The sequence below is a fragment of the Tetrao urogallus genome (genome assembly GCF_951394365.1).
Source record: "Tetrao urogallus genome assembly, chromosome: 1".
Lineage (NCBI taxonomy): Eukaryota > Metazoa > Chordata > Aves > Galliformes > Phasianidae > Tetrao > Tetrao urogallus.
Window position 1 is genome coordinate 51198426 of NC_136813.1, and position 26948 is coordinate 51225373.

At 44.8% G+C, this 26948-nt stretch overlaps 1 protein-coding gene across 1 annotated transcript; it reads left to right on the forward strand.

Moving 5' to 3' along the window:
- Positions 1-456: 456 nt before the first annotated feature.
- Positions 457-22870, forward strand: LOC306949932 (solute carrier family 15 member 1-like; the record flags this gene model as incomplete). The annotated part of the gene is made up of 23 exons (XM_079539991.1): positions 457-658; positions 2382-2413; positions 5697-5781; positions 5869-6010; positions 7379-7498; positions 7674-7773; positions 8007-8097; positions 8957-9040; positions 10474-10556; positions 11683-11769; positions 12388-12477; positions 14442-14486; positions 14574-14606; positions 14730-14818; positions 16371-16452; positions 17826-17951; positions 19085-19231; positions 19654-19703; positions 20305-20412; positions 20548-20644; positions 21057-21203; positions 21975-22082; positions 22679-22870. The coding sequence occupies 23 exons, from the start codon at positions 457-459 to the stop codon at positions 22868-22870; spliced, it is 2340 nt and encodes a 779-aa protein (XP_079396117.1).
- Positions 22871-26948: the final 4078 nt, after the last annotated feature.

A 26948-nucleotide genomic window follows, 5' to 3' on the forward strand; every position in this document is an offset into this window, starting at 1 on the left:
CAGTCCACACTGAGCTCTCCATCAGGGTCACAGAAGCCTTCTGTATGTCTGAATTAAGTGCGGGCTGCAGGTGCTCCTCATTATCACCCGAGAAGAAACCGACCTGGCCAGCAGCAGCCAGGTAATCATTAAGTGCGTGCAGTAATTAAACAAAGTCCCCAAACCCTCGCCCGGACAAACCCGGCAGCATGCACAGAGCTGCCTCCACCTCGGAACGGCTCCGGGCCGAGGGCGGACACCTCTCGCAGCCGCCCCGCGCCCCGCGCCCCTCCCGCACCTGCGCGGCTGCGGGCGGCGCCGGGACCGGCCAGGGCGGGGGCCCCGCAGAGCCGCCTTAAATCCCGGCCGCCCCCGTCTCCCTCCATCCCTCCCGCTGTCCGCTCTTTGTCCGTCCCTCTGTCCCTCTGTCCGCGCGCGGCCGCCAGCAGCGCGCCGGCCCCATGGGTAGGTGCGGGGATGGGTGTGCGGGAGGGTCGAGCGCGGTGTTCATCCCGCTGCTGGGTAGCGGTTTTTTTCAGACGGAGTTTGCCAGGGGCTGAGTTGTACGGTGGTTTGAGGCGCACGGGAGAACAAATCCGTGTAGTTGGTCCTCCGGGCTGGAGCGCTGCCTGGGCTCCCGACCTGAGATGCCCCACAAAACCAATGCCTGGTGCTCAACGTGAGGTGTCCAGACAAAAGCAGTGCAGGGTATCTAAATACAGAGTGCCCAACAAGGCCGATGTGGGATGCCTGATAAGTCCAACACAAGCCCCCTAATGTGGGGCACTCAATATGGAGTGCCCAGCGAGACCAACGTGGGGGTACCTAATGCAGGGTGCCCAACACAACCAGTGCCACTGCAGCCCAGATGGGTTGACTGCCTCTTGTAGTGGTGGAGATGAGCAGGCAGAGCTTGCCCCAAGGGCACCTGGGTCCTGTCGTCTTGTCGGGCAAGACGGTGGGACCCCTGGGAGGGAGAAACCCTCTGTGCCCATGTAGCATCAGGCTTGCTATGCTGTGGGTTTGTTTTAGTGCTGGTTGTGTCAGCCTCTTTCTGGAAGGGGCTCTGCAGCTCTTGGTCCTGGGGACAGGAGCATCCTTGTGAGGCTGCTCCAGGAGGAGGCCGAGGCTCAGCCACGTGAGAGCAGCTGGCTGTGAAGTAAGAACATCCCTTATGAGATCACAGTCTGGTAAAAAAAAATACCTCGATATCTCAAGGAAATACAGTGTGTGGCTGCTCAGAGTGAAAGAGAACAGTTCTAGGGCTTGTTTCTTGTGAGGAGAGAATGAATTAGTGAGGCTTGCCCTGAAGAGGCAGTGCACCAACATGCCACCCACAAACCCCAGATTTGTCGCTGAAATTGGTGCAGAATGCCAAGTGTTCTGTTCTTTTGGAGGTCTGTCCCTGAGGCTGCCTGCTACTGGAGTTGCTTGGGCTGTTTAGGTTCCTCTGTTGAAACGTTGGCTATCTGAATAACACTGCTTATGTAGTGCATCATTTTTTTATATATAATGTTGTGTTCTTTATAGAATTGTGGGTTTGTAGGTATGTGTATATCTATCTATCTATCTATCTATATATATTTATACGCAATATATTACAGCATGTCAGTGCTGAATAGAGGAATAAAGCCGAAATGGTTGACACAAAGGTGTCCCAAAAATGAAGTCAGTCAGCATTCTCTGGAAAATGCTTCTGAAAGATTTCTTGTGGAGGTGATAATTTCATCCCATAGCAAGGGGGGGGGGGGGCAAACAAAAACAACAAAAAAAAAACACACAAAAACAAACAGCCTCCTGCAAGTTCCATGATTATTATTGCAATACTATCTTAATGATAATGAACTAGTTCATGTGGTGCTCTAGGATATGCTGACATCCACTTTGTGGGTGCTGGCCTTCCTCTGGTGCAGTGCAAGCTCAGCCAAGCGTGCCCTGATGGACAGCGCTCACAGGACCCTCCAGATAAGCCTCCAGATGACATGAATGTGTGGCCTTGTGCATCACTAGTCAGGCTGTGCGCTCAGTGCTTGTTAGGTCTGAGAGATGGACAGGACTCAGCAACCATCTCTGCAGGACACTTCAGCTGTGTTCCTCACCCCCGGCTTGTCCTGCAGGTGACAACCCTGTGAGTGAACTGAAGCGGGGTGCATCTCTGCAGGTGAACTGTGTGTGCTGTGCAGCTGTGGGAGTGCTTGACACAGTGAAAGCAGCGCTCTGCCTCATTGGTCCTTTTCCATGTTTCCCTGGCAGCTTATGTGAATCTAAGCGTTAGCTACATTTTAGTCTGGAAAGCAAAAGGAAATCGAGCTTTTTGATAGTCTTCTTGCACTCTAAGTCCCTCTGACTGAAAATTTACTTGTTTATTTGTTCATTTGTTCTTTTTTCCTTCTCCCCCACAGCTGCAAAAAGTAAGAGTGAGGGCTCATCAGCGGTAAGTATTGCTCTCTCTTATGCTACAGTGAGTTGCTCTTTGGGTTACTTTGGATAAACTTAGCTGTGCAAAAAAAAAAAAACCCAAAAACCCACAAATCAAAACAGCATAAAAGCCAACACCCTGTAAACATAAGATAAACATACTTTACATATAAAGTAATGAGTTACCGGCCAACACAAACACCAGATAGCCTGGCAGCTTCCTACACCCCAGCTAGGCACTGGCACGCTCACCATCCTGGTAAGAGGTCTGAAGAGCCTTTGGCCACAAAGATACCAGCTGGGACGGGAGGGTCCCCAGAGCTCATCCTGCCTGTCACTGAGCTGTCAGCACCTGCTGGCTCTCCTGTGGCATTCTTCCTTGTGAATCTTTGAACTGTTAACAGAACCTCTTGGCTACGTCTGTCTGCAGCCTTGAGTTTCTTATCTTCCAAGGCTTTACTCTGCAAACTTTCCCTGCAGACTTTCCCACAGCTTCCTCAGTAGCTGAAGCCAAGGGTGTGCAGATGGGTGGTGCCAGTCTCAAACCTGGGATCCCCAGAGCAGAGGAATGTTATGGAGTGTTATAAATCAGATGCAGCCTCTGGGTTCTTACCTGTTCTGCAGTAGATGGAATGCTTTCTGGACCTGGGGTTCACAACAGTTGTGTCAGTAAATGTATGCATGCACATGTGTAATGCACGAAGGCACATCTAATAAGTGCTGAGAGAAGCCTTCATGATGGCTCCCATTGGCTGACTCTGGAGCAGTGCTCAGCTCCACTCCTAATCTTTTCCTGACAGCTTGTTTCCCTGTGCTCTCAAACTGGGCTTCTGCTCTCTGGCTTGCAGTGTGGCTACACAGATGTTTGCATGCGTAACGATTGCTCCCTGGCTCGTGCACTCTCCTCTCTGTGACCTTCAGGCTGCTAAAAGTGGTGCCGGGGTCGGGGATGGTCATCTGAGCAGCTTGCACATTCAGCTGAGCAAGACTGGAACTTACAAGTGACTCCTGTCTGATCTTCGTAGAATCATGGAGCGGTTTTGGGTTGAAAGAGACCTTAAAGCCCACCCAGTTCTAACCCCTCTGCTGTGGGCAGGGCTGCCACCCACCCGCTCCGGCTGCCCGGGGCCCCTTCCAGCCTGGCCGTGAATACTTCCAGGGATGGTGCATCCACAGCCCGTGCCAATGTAATTTGGGATAAATGTGGATGGTCTTCCTCTAGAGACGCCTCTTTCAGTCCATGGAGGACATGAGAAATCAAGAGCAACAGATCTGTTTAGGCTTCTGGTTTCTGTTGCTCTAAAGCTGAGTGGGTCCCACTCAGTGCTCACCTTGGCAGAAGTCAGATTCTTTGGGTGAAAATTGTTTGCCAAGCCACGGATAAGACGTGCGCAGCAATAGCCAAGGAGACAGCAGCTGGGCTGCTTGGTCGTCCTCATGGCTGAGTCTTTCTAAAGCCAGTGACACTCTCACCACTTCTACTTTAACTTCTCTTTTATTATTTACAAAATCTTTTTGCAGCACGCTGCTTTTGTTACGTGCTGTGCAGCTCATTAAGGCTTTGTCCAGAGTCTACTGGTGATGTGAGCTCTCCGATTTACCCTCTCCAGTCAGGCTTTCCCTGTATCAGGTTTCTTTCCTTTCAAATATGAAGTAAACTAATTTCTAAATTCTCACAGCATAAAGATAAATAACGCCATACTTGTCCACGCTGCTTAAATTACATCAGTTTCACCTATGAAATGTCCTATACCCCTCCACTGCTTATTATTAATCCTTCAAATATGCATTGCTTTTTTTCATTTGCAGACAGCTCACGCATACGCGTTTGTTTATTATTAGGCACCAATGTAAGAAACACTGGAGCACTGGAACAGGCTGCCCAGGGGGGCCGTGGGGTCTCCTACTCTGGAGCTGTTCAAGTCTCACCTGGATGCCTGCCTGTGCGACCCGGTGTAGGGAACCTGCTTTGGCAGGGGGGCTGGTCTCGATGATCTCTAGAGATCCCTTCCAACCCCTACAATTCTGTGGTTCTGTGATTAAATATCTGCTTTACTGGGTCTTGGATGCTATATTCAGATGGCTCCTGGACTCTCAAGCCTTTGTAAAACTATATTATTCTATTGTTCCTAGCTGTCACTGTAATCATATCCAGATGCAATCAAGTTTCATAGAACTTAATCTATGGGTAAAAATGGCTTCAATTTCCTTATTCAGAAAATAGTTTAAGAATATTCGAGCTGAACGGTCTTTACAGCCTAGGTGGATCACTGAAGTGGATGGGGATTGGTGTAGCTTTGGCTACAAAGTCCTGAGGTTTATTAAAAATCTTGCAACTTTCAGAATTAAACCCTTAAGAAGTGAAGTAGGAAGGGTTATGTCAGCTGGTGTTTCTAGTAATTTTAATAGCAATTTTATCATACGGAATCATAGAATATCCCGAGTTGGAAAGGCTCCACAAGGATCATTGAATGCCACCCCTGGCTCTGCACAGGAACTCCCAGAAATCAGACTGTATGTTCCCCATACAGACAACACATACCCAAAGATCAGACCGTATGCTCACCCGCTGAGAAAAGCATGTGGTCAGAGATTTAATTTGCAGTTCTAGCGATTAGGGTAAATTTACAACTGATGGATGGCTTTCTTCTCTGTCACAATGGGCAAGAAATGTGTCATGAGTTGTGTTGTAGCAGCCATGCAGATGCCCGTTGCAAGAGTTGGAGGATCAGGAAATCTGGCAGTTAGTGCTGTGTGGGTTTAGCTGAGGAGTTAAGCCAGTTTTATTGGCAAGAAATGAAGGATTCTTTGCAAAGCAGAGAACTTGTAAGGATGAGGAGCTTTCCTGCGGTTTGTTTGAAGGAAATAGTTAATTAAATTGTTTGTCCCAACTGGCACTATGTATCCGTAGAGCCAGGCTCCTAATTTCCCTGTGCTTCTGGGGCTTGGGGTTTCTTTTCCAAAAATGCTGGCTCTTTGCTTCTTTGATTACCAGTCAAGATTACTGTGAGTGCTTAAGATTTCAGATGTGTGAAGTGCACAAGCTGGAAATCACACAAAACCTTGCTAGAGATGTCATGGGAAGGGAAGATGGGAAGTCTGAGATCTGAGAACCAGGAGTGGAGAGTGGGAGTTGATTCTTGATTCAGGCAAATGGCTTCCTCCCACCTCAGCCCACACAGCCTCCTCTCCCTGAGCACCCAGCTGCCGTGCAGAGGCTGGATGGAAGACAGTAGGGCACAGCACACCATGGTAGCTTGTGCTGCACAGCTCTGAGCTCTGCTGTCTTTTGTTTCCAGCCGGGCTGCTTTGGCTATCCCTTGAGCATCTTCTTCATCGTCATCAATGAGTTCTGCGAGAGGTTCTCCTATTATGGCATGCGAGGTACATCCCAAATCCTGCCCCTCCCTGTCCCTGCTGCTACCCAGCCCTGACTCTGGTTTGTAACCTGCTCTTTTGTTCTTCTTACAGCTGTGCTCGTATTGTATTTCAAGGACTTCCTGCGGTGGGATAACAGCCTTTCTACAGCCATCTACAACTTCTTCGTTGCCCTGTGCTACTTCGCACCCATCTTGGGAGCGTTCATTGCAGACTCCTGCCTGGGAAAGTTTAAGTCAGTGCTTATTCTTCCCTCAAAAAGCAAACAAATAACAAACCAATATACTTCAGGATCGTTTTTCCCCCAGTTCTGAAACTGCACTGGGGATTACCAAAATTACAGATCTGCTCATCTGTTAAGCTTACCACCTGCAAGTAGCCATTGAAATAGTGAAATACTACGTCACCTGGTATTAAGTGAGACTTTTAGAATGTATTCTAAAACATTTTATAATTTCAGTATTGACTTGAGTCAGTGGGAGATCTTACTGAACTGCAACATTCTTAAGTTATGAGCTATTTTTGCCTGCATGTAGTTGCTCAGAGAAGTAAGGCTGAATGAAGTGCTTTAAGATATAGCCAAATTACTTTTAACAACCTGATGTTGCTCTTCTTTATAAATGTCATGATTCCATTAGTGTTTACTTTGCCAGAAAATGCCCAGTAAAGGGTTTTATTGAGGGCAATGAGCGAGGAATGCTGTCAAAGGTCTCCCAGAGATTAGAGATGAGGCTGTCTTTGGAGCTGGTTGTCTGCAGGTTGTGCGGTCTTCTACCAGGCTGATGGCCTCTGGGAGACCAGCTCTGTAATCAGAGCCAGGTGTTCTCTCTGTAGCTGGTCTGATCAGTGACATCTCTTTGCAAGCAGTTTGATGCCCTGCAGGTTGAACGTGTGTGCATCCATTGGTTCAGATGGCATGCTTTAAAGAAGGAGCTGATCACCGAGTTTGTGCTCCCTCTGCTGCTCTTGCTCCAGGGAGCTCCAAGCTTGCTGTGAGGCTTTCGTCAAACAGATCTGGGTTGTCCTAGATCCCTGAGCTTTGCCCTTTATTACTGGGGGCTGCTTTGCTTCTGGGGCTGCTTCTTCTGAAAGACTAACTACAGCCAATTACTTTTTATTAATTTCCAACAAAGTCTGAATGGGGCTGTTCTTCTGTGCGAGGAAGAGGAATGGGTGTTAAAGGCATGGGAGACATGGTGATCTTGTAATATTGCCTTCACAACAGTGTCTCTAGGGGAGCTTTTGTCTTTAAAATATATTTAAGCTGCATGGAGGAAAGAAAATTAAAGAACATAGAGAATACTTAAGCAATATTAAAATTAGCATAAGTTACGTACCTTAGTAGAGTAGTCAATTTGTACTTCACTGTATGTGAAATAAGATAATGCCATTTTCTTGATCTGGTGGTTAAGTGGTAACCACTGAAGATTTAAACAATTGTTTATTGTCCCATGACCTCATGATTTTTAGAGAGCCTATTTGTCATCTTGCCTTGCTTAGTTAGAGGGTGATATAGTTGATGCAGACTTCTGCTTTTTCACATGTATGCATAAACATTTAGTTGCCAATGTATGTAAAAGTTTATTTTCTCTCTTTATAACAGGACCATTGTCTCCCTGTCCATTGTCTATACAATTGGGCAAGCAGTCATGGCTGTAAGCTCCATAAACGACATGACAGATCAAAACAGAGATGGCAATCCTGATAATATTGCGGTGCACATGTGAGTTGACTTGTACACGCATGTTCTCCACGTTGGTGGTGGACAGGGCAGACAACTTAAGACTTAAAATGATGACACTTGCATTTCAACTGTCCTGCAGTCAACCTTTTACATCAAGCTTCAACTAAGATAGCAGAATGATTTCTTTCTTCATTTTTTTTCTACTTTATCCTAGTGCCCTGTCTATGACTGGCATGATTCTCATTGCACTTGCAACTGGTGGAATCAAACCTTGTGTGTCAGCATTTGGTGGGGATCAGTTTGAAGAACATCAGGTATCTTCCAGATTTTCAGTCATACGTGTATCTTTACTGCTTGGCTATTACAGCAATATAATGAAGTACATATGTAGAAAAGTGTCTTACTGTAGTGCTTCATGAGTAAAGAAGGTCGATAACAATGTGTCTTGAACTGCGCAATAAGTTGGTTCAGTCTAGGGAAAATAAAGTTGCTCTGGCTAGCCCTTTCTAAAATCATTTTTTGAAAAACATTTTTGTTCTTACTGTAGCAAAAACGAAGAAGTAGATTCTTCTCTATCTTATTTTTGTCCATTAATGCTGGAAGTCTCATATCCAATGTGATCACCCCAATTCTCAGAGGTAAGTCCACACGTTTCTTCATAAAATACTTAAATGGCAATAAGGAATGAGTGTTGGAATGCAAGTCATACAGGCTACAATCAACAGGAAATTCAGTCTTCAAGTTTTCTTTTCTTTCCCGCCAGTGTAGGGATGTGATGGCGTTTGAGGAAGACCACTTTTTCTCAAAAGTGAGAAAATGTAATGCAACCTCTGGAATAACCCTAATGCTCTCGACCAAAATTCTAGCCCTTAAATTCCTTGATGGCAGCTGACTAGAACTGATCATGTGGAAGTGTTTTAGGGGTCTGCTTCATGCAAATTCTATTATTTCCCAAAACAGAAGGAGACGTGCAGACGCCACAAGATGCAGTTTGCTTCCATGATGATACAGGGTGAAAGCTACCTTGGAAAAACTAACAGATTTGATTGGGGAAAGTTGTACCATCGTTTTCTCTAATTGTTTAAATAAAAAATAATTTAAAAAAATGAAAGTAGTAATTAGCTGCAAGCTATTTTTTTCCTAACGAAAACGCACTGGCACACATTGCCCAGAGATTGTCCCAGAGAGTCTCCCTTCTTGCAGACCTCCGAAAGTATGGCCCAAGGCAACCTGGTCTGGGTGGCCCTGATTGTGCCGAGATTGAGCAGAGAGTGAGATGAGGCCCCTTCCTACCTCTGCCATTCTAAGGTTTCTGTGATGCATTATTCCCCTTCTCAGTAACGTAAGTAGATCTGCATCATGGTCATCCAGCTTGTCAGTTATCAGCAGAGACTCTTTTTTCCCTTGAGTCAACAGTGAATGCAAGAAATAGAAACTCTATGTGAAATGTTGGCAGCAGTCCCTGGGATTTGTATCAAACATTACTTTATATTTCAGCTCAAGAATGTGGCATTCACAGCAGACAGCAGTGCTACCCACTGGTGTTTGGAGTTCCTGCTGCCCTCATGGCTGTTTCGTTAAGTAAGTTGAACTGTTTCCATCTTGCTTTCTTGCTGTAGTTAGGTGATAATGATTTCTGAATCATGAGAAAGTAGTTGAAATCTGCAAGTATGAATCCCTAGAAATACCTGATTATTTCTGCAATATGTAACTTGTGAAACTTTTTTGGAGGGAGGGCAGATTGACCCAAAGTTCCCTCTTTTAAAGGAGACACTGGTGAAGCTGAGGCACAATTCAGCTGAATGACTGCGCACGTGGATAGCGATAGGACAAGGGAGAATGGTTTTAAACTGAGGCAGGAGAGGTTTAGGTTAGATATTAGGAAGATTTTCACACAGAGGGTGATGACACACTGGAACAGGTTGCCCAAGGAGGCTGCGGATGCCCCATCCCTGGAGGCATCCAGGGCCAGGCTGGATGTGGCTCTGGGCAGCCTGGTCTGGTGGCTGGTGACCCTGCACACAGCAGGGGGGTTGAAACTGGATGATCACTGTGGTCCTTTTCAATGCTATGATTCTATGATATGGTATGAAATAGACATGTAATATACTGTCTAAATTGCTTGGTGTGCTGGGTTATATAAATAAAAGGTCTTCTAAATGTAGGATGAGAACTGAGAAAATGCAATTTTCAGATATTGTTCATAGTCCAGGATAGTGAACTGTGCAGGGTAATTGTCCTTTATTTCCTGTAGCGAAATACAACACTAGTATGCCAGGGTTGATCCAAATGGTGTATTTCTACTAGCTGCATTGCAGATTGCCCCTTGAGCCTTTCAGCTGCCATACAAAGACCAAGAAATTGATGCTCACATGAGCAGGTTTTGCGGGTTGTATTTTATTATCTTATTTTTTTCTAATGGTTTGGCGGGTGTACGCTGTAGTGTTTTTCCTGGTCATGTCCCCTCTTGGATCTGGCACCCAGGTGGGCCACCAGCTCTGCTGCCACTGTCTTATCAGTGCACCCAGCCCAGGGTGACGGCGGCTGCTCGTGTGAGCCCACACCTTGCCAACACGTGGGAGGGTGAGGCTGGGGAACGTGTCTGCGTGTGGGAGCTGAGGGAATGCTGACAAAAGCTGTGGCTTAGGTGACGCCTCACGTGTCCCTGCATGATGTGACATGGCGTCCCGGGCTCTCGAGTTCCTATTTAAGTGCAGCAAGGCCAAAGAGCAGATCCGGAGTGGCTGTTGCTTTGACCATAACTCGTATCCCTCCAAGAATGGCCACTAACCTCAAGAGCATCACGGTTTGGTCCTGCATCTTTAATAGCGATATTTACTGGTATTTATTAATTTGATTTGTTTTACTGTATAATAACACGGCAATAGTCATGCTCATTACTCCTTTCAGAGTTACTCCCAGCTTGATGCAACTACTTAATTATGTTTTTCACACTAAATTATTTGCCACTGCTTTCAATTAACCACAAATTCCTTTCTGTTTGCTTATTGCAGTTGTGTTCGTAGCTGGAAGTCAAATGTACAAAAAAGTTCAGCCGCAAGACAATACAATGGCTCGAGTTTGTAAATGCATTGGTGTAAGTAGTGCCTGTATTCCCTAAAAGCCTGACAGGAACCTTCAAAGCTGCTCAGTATTTGCACCTACTGCAGAGTTCTTATATTGTACGGTAAAAACTCTTTTCCTTTCTGAAGACTTCTTACTGACGCCTCCAAATTTAGACTGCCTTTTTATTTGTCTTTATTCGTATCTCAGTTTATACACACAGAAAACAAAACAAGATGTTAACAATGTGTGAAAGCTTATCCCATCTTCTGGGAATTATCCTTTTGCTTGTTCATGTTCTTTTAGACAGCCTTGTAGGGAGACAAGAAAGTACGCCCTGACCTGAGTCAAGAGGCAGTAGTATAACTTACCACAAAAATTTATTGGCTATTGAAAGAATTCATAGTTTACAGTGCAGAGGATATTGATCTCCTCTGTACTAAGGAGGCTGGGGCATTATGTATCAGTGCAAGCCTGTGAGGAAGGGAGCTAAATTTGCTTTCTTAGCTCTGCATATCCTAAACTTAACAGTGTCTCAACTTTGAGATCAGGGCACTTTTATCATTCACAGGCTTCCCCATTCTCCATGCAGACCTGTGAGGCTGTTATAGCCAAGACTGTTGCTTGTCCTATAAACACTACCCAAACCAAATCTCTGTATGTGCCTCTGGCCTTCTCTTGGACCACTGCCCTTAGAGCCTGCCCAGCTTGGCTTTGCATGTTGTCACACTCTGAAAGTTTGTGGAGTCCTTCAGGACTATTATTTTTGCATATTCAGTACCATTAAATTTCTACAAGTTGCAGTTTCTTATAGTGAAATGTGCTCTCACAGCCATTCAGTTCTGAGAAATGGTGCATTAGACATTCTCATGCTATATGTAAGTTCGTCCTAAGTATGCAGGTCTTCCAGTTCCTAACAGCAATCCACTTTAGAGCTGCTCAGAGCAGATCTGCTTGGTTTACCTGATCCCAGGTAACCACTTGCCCAGATAGGCACTTGTGAATGAAGCCTTAAATGGACTGTTCCTTCCCGTGCTTGCAGCAGGTAACAGAGGTCACCCCTGGCACCCTCTAAAGAGGAGTTCTAGAAGCAGGAGTGTCACTTTTAACTATGAAACAGCTTATATTACAAATATTTTAACATAATGGATTCTTTCCAGTTTGCCATTAAAAACAGGTTTTGGCATCGCAGCAAAGAGTATCCAAAAAGAGAACACTGGCTAGACTGGGCAAGCGAGAAGTATGATGTAAGTACTGTGTGAGCACTGCTGTCCCTCAGCCTCCCCAGGCCCCAGTTCCTGTGCTGCCTGCTCTGATCCATTGCCTTGGAAACTGGGTTAATAGCTTTTGCACCTCTTCATCATGTGCAAGTTGATGGCTTATGTCCCATAGTCCCCTGGCTGTGTCCTTTGCTCCCTGCACCCTACACACCCTGCAATTCTGTCAATGTCAGCACAAACCTTAGCCCCTTCCCTTCATTTTACTTTTGCCTATGTGTAATTCTCATGCATGAGATGCATTCCACAGCTCCTTGTCATTCAAATGCCTCCTAAGCAGCACTGCTAAAGCCTACCAGGAAAAAAAAAAACAGTGTAGTGTAGAGCTAAATCTGCTGCCATTGCAGTGCGGGCATGCCAAGAACAGACTTTTCTGCTGCCAGCGTCCCCTTTAACTGGCACTCCACCCTGGGGTTGTTTTAACAGAAATCAGCAGAAGTTCTGGCACATCCAAAGTTCAGGATATGGGTAAACACTGCATGAGAGGTCCCGTGTCTCCACCTGCTGCTGCGCCGGGAATTTGCGAACTGCAGTGGAAGTGTTGCGTTTCTCACTGACTTCTTTCTTTGTATTTCCTCTTATCTCCAGAAACTGCTAATTACTCAGATCAAGATGGTTTTCAATGTGTTTTTCGTTTACAGCGCTCTCCCCATGTTCTGGGGAATTTTTGAACAGCAGGTAAAGTAGAAATACTTTGCTTTGCATTTCTAAATGTGCCCTGTTCTACGTGTTCTGGAGGCACTGCACCTAAAAAGACCTTTGTGTAAGGGTGGGAAGTACTTCTCAGCAAATTCTTCAGCCCAGTTATGATGCACAATGGTTACTCAGTGCTCACGCAATGTCCTGTGGTCCAAGAGCAGTCAGCTGACTTATCTGGGCATTCCCAGGAGTGATCCAGTGACTCGGGCCTCTCTAGATCCTACCAGCCAGCAGGTGGCAGATGAAACAGTAACCTGCAGCTTTTTAGTTCCCACTCTTCTCTGCTGTCAGTTGAGGTGCAGCGTGGAATCCTCATCTAAGCACTCTGGAGAGCCAGAGAGATGTATGCCATCTTGCTTGATCGCTCAGATCAGTAACACCTCACATCTTGGAGTATAACCCTGTAATTCCCACTGATTTGGATGGAGTGCTCAGGACTCAGGAAAGCAGGCTTTTGTTAATTAAGTACTGCAGTACAAATTTAGGAGGGTATCTGAGAGAATCAGCTCTCTGTAAGGCAGAGTGCATTACATTCTGAAGACTGCCAGGGTTATGCTTTAGTACTGGTGAGCTGTAACTATGAATGTGACCTGCTCTAAGATTCCCTGGTATTCCTCCTGCTCTTAACTGTATGAGTTTCAACAGGGCCAAGTGTCGGGTCCTGCATTTTGGTCACAACAACCCCAGGCAGCCCTGCATGCTTGGGGAGGAGTGGCTGGAAAGCTGCCTGATGAAAGGGACCTTGGCGTACTGATGGACAGTCAGCTGAACATGAGCCAGCAGTGAGCCCAGGTGGCCAACAAGGCCAATGGCATCCTGGCTTGTATGAGCAATGGTGTGGTGAGCAGGACTGGGGAAGTCATCCTGCCCCTGTACTCAGCACTGATGAGGCCTCACCTCGAGTGAGGTGAACTGTGTTCAGTTTTGGGCTCCTCAGTACAGAAAGGACACGGAGGTGCTGGAGCAGGAACAAAGAAGGGCAACAAGGCTTGTGAAGGGCTTGGAGAATATGGCCTATGAGGAGAGACTGAAGGATCTGGGGATGTTCAGTCTGGAGCAAAGGAAGCTGAGGTTGTACCTTATTGCTCTCTTCCAGTATCTGAAAGGTGCTTACAGCGAGAGCGGGATTGGTCTCTTTTCACTGGTGACAGGCGACAGGACGAGGGGAAATGGCCTCTAGATGCACAAGTTTAGGTTGGATACCAGGAAAAACTTCTTTACAGAAAGGGCTGTTAAGCTCCCCAGGGAGGTGGTTGAGTCACCGACCCCGGATGTGTTTAATAACCACGTGGATGTGGTGCTCAGGGACATGATTTAGTGGAGGGTTGTTAGAGTTAGGGTAGTATGGCTGGGTTGTGGTTGGACTTGATGATCTTTAAAGTCTTTTCCACCCTGAGCAATTCTATGATTCTGTCCCAGACAGTGGTGCAGCACAAGAGCAGAGGCTGCAGATGCATTGGTACAAGTTGTCTCCCCCTAGGCTGGGGAGCATGGGCAGGTTTTTTGGGCAGAGGGATGGAAGGCACTGGGGTCCAGTGCTGCAGGAAGGAGCAGCAGGTCAGGGCCGTAGGCTGTGAGCACCTGGCTGACAGCCACGTGCCAGCTCTGCACGGCCTCTGGCTCATCTGCAGTGACAGCTGAGAGAAGCATGTGTGGGAAATCGTGGAATCATGGTGAGGCTCCAAGTGTGGAGCATCCGTGCATCTGTCTTGTTTCCTCGTTTCCTCTCGAGTACTATTTCTTCATGATTTTGTGAAGCCAGTAAATGAAGTGAGATGAACCATGAAGATCACTTTGTTCAAATGTTTATGTTCCTGTAGCAAGCTATCTCTGCTTTTATTGTACTGTCCACCTGTCCAAACACTTTACTTACGAAAACAATTCAAGAGGAAATTTGGGAGACTTATTAACCATGGGATTTACCTCTCTCTTCTTCTGTCAAGGGCTCGAGGTGGACACTGCAAGCCACAACAATGGATGGGGATTTTGTAAGTGACTTTTTTCCCCCAAGATTTCCCCCTTTCACACCCATTTTATTTGTTTGTTACTAACATTTTATGTTTTTTCCCCACTAGGGAGCTATTCAGATTCAGCCAGACCAAATGCAGGTATAGTAATCTACTTGACAATCCTAAGTACTTCCCAAAGATGATATACATGTATTGTTGCCTTTTGTAAAAATGGACTGAAAAATACTTAGTTCTTTCTCTTTTTATGTTCGTTTTTAACAGACTGTCAATCCAATCCTGATTATAATAATGGTCCCAATTGTAGATGCTGTGATTTATCCTTTAATCCAGAAATGCAAGATCAATTTTACGTAAGTTAATGTATTTACCTGGGTTCAGCAGAGGTTCATTTCAGTGATTCCTTTAAGATGCTCTTCTTGCCCTAAACAAAAGCAAGTTCCAGCCAAGAGAAAAACAAAATAGTATTAAAAATGGGGTTAATATTTAACACATGTAATAATAAAAGAGTTCTGAACAGCAAACAAAGGCACCACAGACCACAGGTGCAGATTCTAATAGGAAAGTAATAACGTGGTTTCTCTTCAAGGTGAGGTCAAAGTGCTTTGACTGCACAAGAGATGCTATCTACCATTAATGTTTCCCACTTCCCTATGTCCAACACTCCCCTCCCCTGCCAAGTGTCAGAAGTAGAAGCACAACATAATTTTTAGCATCTGATATCTTCTGGGCTTAAAACTACATGGGACCGGATGTATTTTCCCTTCAATCCCAGGGAGGTGTTCAGTGAGCCAGTTTTAGAGAGCACTGCATGATACTTTTATTACTGGCAATCAACTGGCCAGCATTTGCAAGCAGGCGGAGTGGAAGAGGCTCACCAAACTGAACAAGACAGAGCAAAGCTACTGGTTTCTAGACTGCTGTCAGCACCAGTGATGCTTCTGGACTTGGCTTACCTTGCGCTCAGGCAGCTCTGTTACAGGAGTGGCTCAAGCTCCCAGCAGCCAGCTCCTCGGCATTTTGCCCCACGTTCCTAAAGCACAAACTCCCTCATTCCCTGGGTTATCCCATCCTTTGTCGCCTGTAACAAAGCCTGTTGTATCATCACATAGATCTTCGTATTTCTTTATGTGCAGAATACATTTCTTAGAATAAACTCCTTCTCTGGAGATGTTCAAGACCGGCCTGGATGCCTACCTGTGCAACCTGGTGTAGGGAACCTGCTTTGGCAGGGGGGTTACACTCGATGATCTCTGGAGGTCCCTTCCAACTCCTACAATTCTGTGATTCTGTGATTCTGTGAAAGTCTGTGGAGCAAGATGCAATCCTACTTTTCCATCCAGATATGAAGAACTAGTGGGAGGCTGCTGTGCTGGAAGCACCTCTCTTCATTAGTGGATGTTCTGCATCAGACAATTGATGCCATCAATACAATAGCTGCCGTACATCCACCCTTACGACTTAACTAAATGTCAGCAGCTGCCTCCTAACTCAAAATATTTCCCTGACTTGCTCCTTTCAATATTTGATTTAAACATAGCGATGCACACAAGAGTTATTACTCTGTTGTACAAGGTGTAAATTTGCCTTTTCACTGTTTTCTATGGTAGCGATGATGTGTTTTTTTCTTCTGTTGACTTTCGAAATCAGAAACCCAATAACAATTTTGTTCAGATAGTGGTTAACCCCAGGAATGAGCCCAGCAGATGCAAAGCAACAGGTTAAGATGCTGCAGGAAACTTAATTTCCCAGCAGTGTAACTGTGAACTCTATACAGGATAGCTAAATGCTGACAACATCAGCCCTTCAAATGGTGATGATCTGCTATTTGTAGACTTACAAATAGAGAATGAATCAAATGTTTGTCTAACTTATATATATATATATGTCTTATTGCTGAATTAGGCCCCTGAGGAAGATCACTGTTGGCATGTTCCTTACTGGCCTAGCTTCCGTTGCTGCTGCCCTTGTGCAAGTGCAAATAGATGTAAGTTCAGCCAGGTGCATGTACTGAATTCTAGTGTTTTGTTAATGTAGAACAGTCTTTTTAAGGTGAAAATGAGTCACTGTGTGTAAAACACTTGGAAATCAGGAATAAGAATGCGTGCACAGAAGTAGAGGGGAGGGAAAATACAAAAGCATACTGCAATCCAGTGAGTTCATAGGCAGTTATATTACAGTGCTAATCACCATCCCACAAACAGTCTCACCTGTTGTTATGATACATCATGCATGAAAGGCAGCCTCTGGTCTTTAAACTGAGATTAAAAGCTGAAAACCAGAGATTTTCCTTAACAGGGCGCTGCTTTGTGTCTCTGATCTCTTCTGACATCTAAACTGGAGGTAAAGTGTGATTCACCACAGCCGGGGAAGCATCATCACACTATGAGCAAAGATGATTTTATGACACTTATTTAAGGCAGGACTCGGCACATCTACATTTTCTTGCTTCAAAGGGAGCCGTCGTGTTTAACAGACGTAAAAGATGCAGGTTTTCCTTGTAGCTGGGAGTCAGTGACACCTCTGGGAGGTAATGACTGCATCCCAACGTCTGAATTGCCCTCCCAAGGCGTCCACCTTCCTTAGTGCGCTATCAAGATGAGCTCTCACTTCTTAAATACCTTTTGTGAGGAATGAGGAGATCACCATTTGATGTCTGGGCTCACACCTTATTTTGCCTCTGTCTTCTAATGGGGAGCAAAGCACCTGGCCTTCAACAGGACTCATCCTGAGTGCCTTGCTTGAAGGATTAGAGCTGTTGCACGGGAGCATCCTGCAGAAAGGCAGATTTAGATCTATTTTGGTTGTGCAATTGTACCTAATAAGAATGACAAAGACCAAAGCACAGGAGGGGCATAGGCAGAACTGAAATAAGGGCAGCTCTTGAGGCTCTACAAGAGCAGAATCTATTTACTGTTAGATCAGGTGGAAAGTGGAGTCTCCAGTTGTCCTTTTTCTCTGGGCTCTCGCACTGCACAGTGCACGTGTGTGCTTCTGAGCAGCACGAGGGCTGGGAAAAGGAGCCAGAACACAGCATAAAGAAATTCAGAAACCTGTACTCCCGTAGGATATGGGGAAAAGCTGTCCCCTGAACTGCTGAGTGGAGTTGGTATTGGCAGCACCCTGTAAGAAGAGGATCATGCGAGCATTGTGAAGGAGAAACATCCTTTATGAGGAAGCAGTTGGAAAGCTTTGAGGCTAGCAACTAAAACATGAGTAAAATTGCATTCTTATGACTGACTGACAAATCATCAGGCAAATGCTAATCTTCAACATGAGATAAATAACAGAGTAGTTATTCAGGTGCCTCCACCAAGTGACTTAGGATAGAGCACTGATTTACTTCTTTCTTTCCTACAGAAAACTCTTCCAGTTTTCCCTGCAGCTGGACAGGCCCAAATCAGAATAATGAACCTAGGTAATAGCAATGCAGATGTTACGTTTCTGCCTGATCTTCAGAATGTGACTGTTCTTCCTATGGAGTCAGTAAGTAAGGGGAGATGGGGAATAGGAAGTCAAATTTGAATGGAGCAAGTCAAAGTGGTTCTTAGCTAATGATTGAAAATTCAGTATTTTCCATGTGTTGGTTTTTTTTCCCCTCTGTGCCACTTCTTAACAGGAAGGACTGCTATTCCTTTAAATAATAATAAGAAGAAAATCCTTCCAGGCCTAGAAAGTCATTGCTCTTACTCTAAGTGATCACTTAGGCTGCCTTACTCGAGCTCCAGACTCTGCTGTTGAAGAACCCTTTCAGGGTCTTTTACAGCAGGATTTGGATTGTTAGCTCTACTGACTGCAAGACACAGTGGAGCTGGTGGATCTTTGTGACAATGAATGCAAGGAAGTCTTACCAACACATTTTGTGGTAGTCTGCTGTCCTGCTTCCATAGAAGAAGGGAAGCCCTCTTCCACTCTCCTTCAGATATAGCTTGCATGGAAACCGAGCTGTGGGGAGAAGATGAGGGTGCCCAAGCTGAATCCTGGAGTGGAATTGATGTATCATGATGCACACCTGAACACGAAGCGTGTACAAATACTATATTCTCTACCATAGACATAACCCAGGTGTTTTGAATTGTTCTATGCATCTATAAAGCAAAGATATATATTTTTAAAATAAATGTGTTAATTTATTATTCAAGCTGTATTACATTTCCAGCCTGTGAAGGGTAGCTGAAATATCTAAATCATGTATCCTGGCAGTAGTAACTTGTGTTACGCTGAAACACAAAAGCTGCAGTTTGGATCAGCATCTTGTAGGAAGTGTTGCCATGTGGAAAATGGTTTATACACGTGCTGTCCCTGTTGCTAAACAGAATTTTGCTAACGGTGAGCTAGATTTGTCTGGAGAAAGAAAGACACGGCGAAATCTACAGCTTTTCCACAATGCTTGTAGGAAGCTTTGAGGTTTGTATGAAGGAAGACATCACCGATCAAACAAAATGAGCATCTGGTGTAGAAAAGATAACAAGAACTGAAGTCAGGAGTTGCTCACAATCTCTGATACTTTGGATGTAACGTCCCTGTAAAATTTTGATTCCCCCCAAATTTGGCATTTCCTCAGAGGTAGAGACAAATGCTATCACATGGGCATTCACAACAATTTGTCGTCTTTGTAGACAAACTACAGGATGTTTGAGACTTCTCAGCTGAAATCTGTAATCATAAGCTTTATGACCGAGAGTAGAAGTGAAAATATCGACTCGAGCAGCAACACGCATACTGTCACCATTAAGAATGCAGCAACAGGCATTGTTTCTAGCTTGGTAAGTCGCCCTAAATCCTAAGGAATACATCAGTGCCACAGCAACTATCTATGTGGAGTGTGGGAAGCTCTGGGTAGTTTTTCTTTTTCCTTTTCCCTCTTATTCTCTTTGCCGCCCGAGGGAAAATTGTACCTGAATTGTAAAGAGCAGGCAGGATACTGGGGGGGAAAAACCAAAGCAAACAAAACAACAACAAAATTCACCAATATCTGACCAACCTGACTTGCCAGTTACTGTTTTGCTGAATTTACGTGTGTGGTCTTAAAGGATTTTCTAGTAGATGTTTCTTAGCGGGAACCTAAAGATAAGGCCTGGAATCTTGCTCTGAAACCTCTGTGAATTCTCAGTTGTATGTAATAGCACACGTTTAAGCAGTTCACTGATGCCAATGAAGTGTCTTGACTAATGCTCTCTTCCACCAGCGGTCAGATAATTTCACATCAAAACCAGAAGAAGGAAACAATCTAATCAGGTAAAGCTGATGTTGCTCCTCAGCTTTTCAGCGGCATTACTACTTCACTCTCCCTCTTCTGGGGATTCTTCTTGCTTAACGCCATTTTCTATCCTGTAGGGGATTTCCACTTGCTGGACACCTCAGTTAGAGGTTTAGAGGGTAAAGGAATTTCCAGAACAAAATTTATCTGAGCTATCGTACTTATCTATTTAGCTAAATCTTGGAAGTATGTTTCACACTGCCTAGAATTTCTTTTGCGATAGGCAATGTGTCTACCTTCTTTTGAATTGCTGGTAAGAAGCGTCCTACCAATTGGTGTAGGAAATATGGGGTTTTTTTTCCACATCTTCCGTTTGTAGATGTGTTTGTTACTGCCAGAAGTAAATGCTCACTTTTTTCATTTCCCTATGAAAGCAATAAGGTGATGTAGGCCTGTCTTGCTTCTTGCATTATCCGTGTCCGCGGGGATTTACGGTTCTTTAAAAATGTTCATTTTCAAAAGTAAAAGGAGAAAGCTTAATACTCGTACTGCCATGTAGTTGTTGTTACTGTTACATGAAGTAAAACTTGAATTCTTTGAAATACTAACCAAAGTATTCATCATTCTTATACGTTAAAGGTTTGTAAATAACTTGCCTCAGACAGTCAACGTGACTATGGGTGACACGGATTTTGGAATACTGGAAGAGACAAGTATCAGTGATTACAATCTCTTTTCAGGAGGAAGGTAAGTGTGTCCCTCATCTAAATCAATCTCTTAAAGAAACAGACGTACTTGACCCTGGAGGAAAGACAAAGGACATTTTATTTTACACAAAATTGTCTATACATACGGGTTGAATTGGTTTTTTTCTTCCTTCAGAACAGATGATATAGTGATTGTTGCAGATTCAACTAATTGCACAACAACTTCAGAGGCATTAGGATATGGTGGTGCTTACACAATCATAATTAATGAGGTGAGTTGCTGTTGAATGGGCAATAGTTCTCCATTTTAATGTTTTTCAATTGAAATACCCTTGAACAATGATTTCTCTTGCCCTTAATTAAACAGATAATTCTTATGTTAAACTGTCTGAACATAAACACCAATAAAAATAACGATGAGCATGACAATGACATACTGCCAAAAATTCATATTAATCACCAGTGGCTTTAAATCCTGAGCCCTGCTTGACACTAAGTATTCGCATGAATTCTGATGTGAAATAATTGCATTTCTTTACTTGCTGCATGGTGCTTCATACACAGTGCCCTTTACTCTCACAGAACTTTGTGTATGATTACATAGACGATATAACACTATTTAGAATTCCTCTGGTGGCCAGAATCGTTACCACTGTTGATAATGCATTATTTTTTTACTTTCAGTGTTCTCAAGACGTGACTCAATTAAGATACGTTGAAGATATCCAACCCAATACAGTCCATATGGCTTGGCAGATCCCTCAGTATTTCTTACTTACATGTGGAGAAGTAGTCTTCTCTGTCACTGGGCTGGAGTTTTCATACTCACAGGTAGGCTTTGCTCTTCAGGTCATTCACGTGTTAGCTCAGGACTCTTAAGCCCCCAGCCTGTACAAACGGAGATCTCCTGGCTCCTCGTTCCTACAAGATGGTTCCGTATCGCTGCTGTTTGAACAGTATTCTCTAGAGCCCCCTAGCGGGACTGCAGCCAGGCGCACAACGTTTTCCATGGAGCCATGTTGTACCGCTTGAAGATTTGTCACCAGTTTTCCAGTCACCTCATACATGACTTTCCATTGAAAATGAACAGAACAGTACTGCTGCTGTTAAACCAAACTTGAGACCCCTCAAATACAAATTGAGCCACTACTGACACTTCTGCATCAAAATTGCACTGGTTTAATTTGGTTTCCCTTGCAGTCTTTGACAGCAATTTGTACACTTCAAATTCCTTTGTCTTCTAACTTCATTTGTATTATTAGCTCTGTTTCTTCCCTTAATTCTGAGTATCCTCTGCAGTTATGAGAATATAAATTGTGGCTTGCTTGGCTATGAAGCACTCCTTCATTTAGTGTGTACAAAGTGAGATAGCAGGCACATTTTGCATTTGGCTACTTAGCGCACACAATGTAAAAAGTGTTTTAGCAGTAATTAGAAAGTCTTGTTTCTCTTGTTGCTTCTTGAGATTTATTGAGTTCTAACAATTAAAATCCCCCTCTCCTCCCCCCCATGGAGAACCAGTGTTGTTACAGTGTGAATAATGCTGTAAACATCAGGAAGTGTTAACAGTGTGACTAAAAATTTAGTGCTTTCCTTCTATAGGCACCATCTAATATGAAGTCAGTGCTGCAGGCAGGATGGCTGCTGACGGTGGGTTTCGGTTACTTAAATGTCCTTATCCTGGCTGGAATATTCACACTGAGCGAGCAGGTAAGCACACAGGCAATCAGCGTGCCTTTGTATTGCACTATTAGAAAGAGGCTCTAACATGAGGGGAGTCATGGCTGATAATTCTCAGCCATAACTTTTGAACACCAGTCAGTAAGCCTTGCCATGTCCCTTCTTTCTTCTGGCACCATTGGTTTCAAACCTCCTACCTTCAGGCATGAAAGCAGTCATTCTTCTGATGAAGAACATTTGGACAAACCTTCAGACTACTTATGGCATTCCCTAGTGAATCCAAAAGGGTGATGTTTCAGAGAAGGAAGAGCCTGTCTTTGAAAAAAGGTCTCTCAGTCCTGGTTTCAGCTGAAGTAACCAGAGAGTGTGAAACACAGCAGTTGAGGGTTTTCAGATGGAGAGAGAGCATTTTGAAACTAGAGTTACTAGTCTCACTCTCCACTGTGATCCATAGAAACAGATTAATATTTAGTCCTCAAGACATGCAGTACTTGTGTGTGCTGAGTTCCACATTTGGAATTGAGCTCATTGCTTGCAAACAGCAAAATTGTGTAATTCTTTGGATGAATAACTGCTGATGGCTAAATTATACCTTTTTTTGTTTTGTTTTGTTTTGTTTTTTCCAGTGGTCAGAGGACGTTCTCTTTGCAGGCTTGGTGTTTGCAGTTTGCATCATTTTTGCTGTCATGGCATATTTTTATACATATATTGATCCAAATGAGGTTGAAGCCCAACTTGTTGAGGAAGAAAAGAAGAGACGAATAAAACAGGATCCAGACTTGTATGGAAAAGAATCTGAAGCTGTCTCTCGGATGTAGAAGGTGCATTTAAGAGCACTTGTGAATCATGGTAGCTTGTTAACTGTCCCTGCAATAACAGGAATCAGGATATTGCTGACATCACTGGGTAACATACCTCATGGGAGAGGCTGAGAAAAGCTGTTCTGAGTTAACGTACAGCCTCTTGGGAAGCAAGATGAAATGATTAATCTCTTGTACAGAAGATGGCATCCTGAGGAAACTCCTGCAGAATTTGCACTCTTCAGATGTACCTCAAGCTTAATACCTTAGCATTAAAATATTGAAATTGCACTTGGCACTATTCGACACTCTACATAGATGTATTTTTATACTGTATTTCAATTTTATAATGTGGAGGGGTGGGGAAAAAAGTGTTGCCAAGAAATAGTAATTGAAGCCAAACTGCATGATTCTTCTAGCTTCACTGTTATTTGGAAGCAGGTCATATATGCCTTAAATTCTTTTGTATGTCCTTAAGGATAACGGGAGAAAAGCTCTTGGATTTCTCAGATTAAAATGTCTGCACTCCACCTAGCAGTACCTTGGAAATGCACTGTGATGTGCTTTATGTGCCTATTATTAACTGCCCATTGGTATGTCCTTAATTAATTGTGTTAATGGGGTGTCCACTGAGGTGAACAGACAATGGCAAATTATATTCTGAATAACCAACAAGAATAAAACTTGTGTTGTAACAAATTATTGGAAGCAGTGTAAGAGTATGACTCACAGTTGCACGGATCTCCATCCACACACACATGTGGAACAATGTGTGCATCCCCCAGGAAAACGTTTAGAAATGGAACTTAAAAAGGTGGGAGAGACTGTGCAGCCAGGCCCAGAGCATGGCCAGGCAAGCACACTGACCAGCAACTTTTCTGCACGCAGCTGGCACTTTCTATCCTGTCATCTCTCTATTTACCCATGCTTGTTCCTCTCCAAACCGCACTGACCTCTCCCTTTCCCCATCCCTGGTCTCTTGCACAAGGTGCTCTTCTCCTGCATCTCTCTGTGAGTCTTGTGATCCCACTGGGCTGTAAGGTGATCCTGGAGAGCCCTTTCCATATATACAAAGCGGTGGGCGGCCTTCTGCTCCTGGGACAGCCCCAAGGCTCCACCTGCAAGAGTTCCTCTGAGGACATCAGAGCAGCTCATGCCAGCAGCCTGGGCAGCCCTTGTTTGCATTGCTCTGACTGTCCGTCTCGAAGCTGTGACAAAAGGAATCATCCTTTGGGTTGGAATCAAGTGGTTTGGTTTTGAGGATTAGAGAGGTGTAAGGCCTATCTTTAAATCTGTCACTGTTTAGCTTTGCGTGCTGCTGTCCAGACTATGAGGCTGCTTGGAGGATCATCTTCTGTTACAGAGAAGATACGCTGAAATCAATCCAAGTGAAAGTCGATTGTTGTAACCTCAGCTCTTGTAGTCAGACAGCAGTGTGTTCTGTATTTCGTACTTAATTCACCACTCTTGCATTATTTTTTTTTTATGAGAATCTGTTCCAGCAGTCAGATTTGAGCTTTGTGTGAATAGAGGGATGTGTATGCCTGCATCCCTGCTAATACTGCATACAAACTGCACAGCTTTGAGGTTGTCTCCTACTACTTACTGTGACCGCTGGAGCCAGCTCCCTGGATTCATTCAAGTTCTTCCAAGCAGACTGCATTGCTCAGGATAGCAGCTGGGGAAAAAAAGACCAGAAAAAGCTAACAGAGTGAAAGCTCTGAGTTTAAATGAAACAGACTGTGCATCATAATGAGAGAAAAGCTTTCTGATGATTGCAGTATGTGAAGATCAGGGGCCTCCCTCTGCTGGAGCATCACCTGAAGGCTCTCAACAATATTGTGGCCACAAAGACCCAGCAGGAGAGCTGGGTGTTGGGATGTTGTTGGGGAGGAGGGCCTGGGGTAGAGGTTTGATCAGTGCAGAGAGCTTGAAGAGCTGGGAGCAGAATGAGCTTGGTTGAAAGGGAGGGCATTGGCAGTGTGGTGTCATGGGTGAGGCCAGAAGCAGGTGCAGTTTTTTGCTGTGTAGTCTTCATCGTTGCTTTCTTGGGCAGCAGATGTGGCCAAACCACTTGCGATTTTGTGAAGGGTCATCTTCAGAGAGATGCAGATCCCAGAGCTTTTCTGCAATGGGACAGCTCAGAGAAACTTGACGATATTATTTTTATCACAGCGATGTAGAAAACACTGAACTGACATCCCTCTGCAGTGCTACAGCCAGAGCGTCCTTAAGGAAACCTGCTTAGCACAGAGCTCAATGACACAGCCTTGCCTTGGCAGCGGACGTATGGGAAAGAAAAGGCTGGCTTTCCCTGAAGCGCCAAAATGGCTGCAAGACCTGCAAGAGTCATAAGGAGACTGTTCTGGTGAAAGTGGCTGTCTTGGGGGATGACAGCCAGCATTTCAGAAGTGAGGAGGGAATACGGTGTGCAGCTAGGAAGCTGTGTAGCTGAAGAAAAAAATGCATAAACATGATGCAAGAGCCAGGAGCAAAGCTGAGCAGGGCCCTTTTGCAGCACTTGCTCTCTATCTGCTGTAGCCACTCCTCACACGACCTGTGTCTGCTGTGAGCGGCAGATAAAACTCTGATGAGATTAAGGTGAAATCTCAGCTGCCTGCCCATGTGAAACTGCATCTGTCCTCCACCTCTGAGACTCAGCTGATGACAGTGCATGTCCCAGACCGTTTCTTTCTGGTATTATAGCCCAGATAGACCTTTTTTACTTCACACTGAACATTCACTCCTTACAGTTGCGAAACTAACTTGATTTGATTTTGATGAACTTTTTTTAAAATCAGGAGTCACGGAGCTATGTTGTGCATCCTTGCTATGAAAAATTGGAGATGTCTTTACTTAGAGAGGAGTTCCATATCCATATAAGGAGGTCTTATCCAGCAAAAGTATTTCAAGTAAAGGTTAATTCAATTGGCACAGCTGCTTCGGGCCCTTGCTGTTCCTCAGCAGGGTGATAGGATCAATGCTGTGAGCACCAAACTGAAGTAACGACGCTGAGCACATCTTGTGCTGCAATCTGTTCCCACACGTGGGTGGGCAGGGCTGTCACTGCTGCAGGAGCTCACCCAAGTCACAGCCATCAGCGGCCTGGATGAGCATGAAAATGAGGGCTACGTTTGGTCCAGGTTGGGCTTTTGGCCACAAGGCTACGCTCTGGGACTACTCATTCTCTTTAGTACTAATAGGAATAACATACACAAGCATTTCCTTCATTTGTTTAATGTTTTTCATGAACTCCAGACCCCTTGCACCCCTTCCTTCATTTTATGGCCAGGACGTTGGATTCCAGCCCAGGGGATATTGTGTCTGGGAGCACATTTCCCCTGCTGGCACCAACTCGTCGTTTCCAGCCACCAGATGGCAGAAGACTACACACAAGTGGCTGGAAAAGTGCAGAGGCACTGAGCCTGGTGCGGCCAAGGCCCTTCCTCTTCATTGCTCCCCAATGATCTTCCACTAGTTCTCCCAACTCTAGGTTATCCTACAAAAAACAAACAAACAAACAAACAAAAACCACCTGGTGAATATATCACCACAGCTGTTCATAGAATCCAAGAATCACCAAGGTGGGAAAAGACATCCAACACCATCCAGTCCAACTACCTGTCCAACATCCGTCCACCTACCACCAGTATTTCCCCACTAAACCATGTCCCAAAGTACAGCATCTCAATGTTTCTTGAACACTTCCAGGGACTCTGGCTTAACCACCTCCCTGGACAGTCTGTTCCAGCACTTGACCACCCTTTTTGAGAAGAAATTTTTCCTGTTATCCAACCTGAACCTCCCTGGTGCAACTTGAAGCCATTCCCTCTAGTCCTATCACTAGTTACACAGGAGTAGAGGCTGATCCCCATCTCACCACAACCCCCTTTCAGGTCACTGCAGAGAGTGATAGGGTCTCCCCTGAGCCCCCTCTTCTCCCGACTGAACAAGCCCAGCTCCTTCAGCCACTCCTCTTAAGGCCTGTGCTCTGAAGGCTTGTGCTTTGAAGACGAGGGGACGTTGTGCGCTTAGGAGAATAGAGACAACTTGACGTGTCTAGTCAAGCGATGGCCCCCTGGTGGCACCGTCAGAA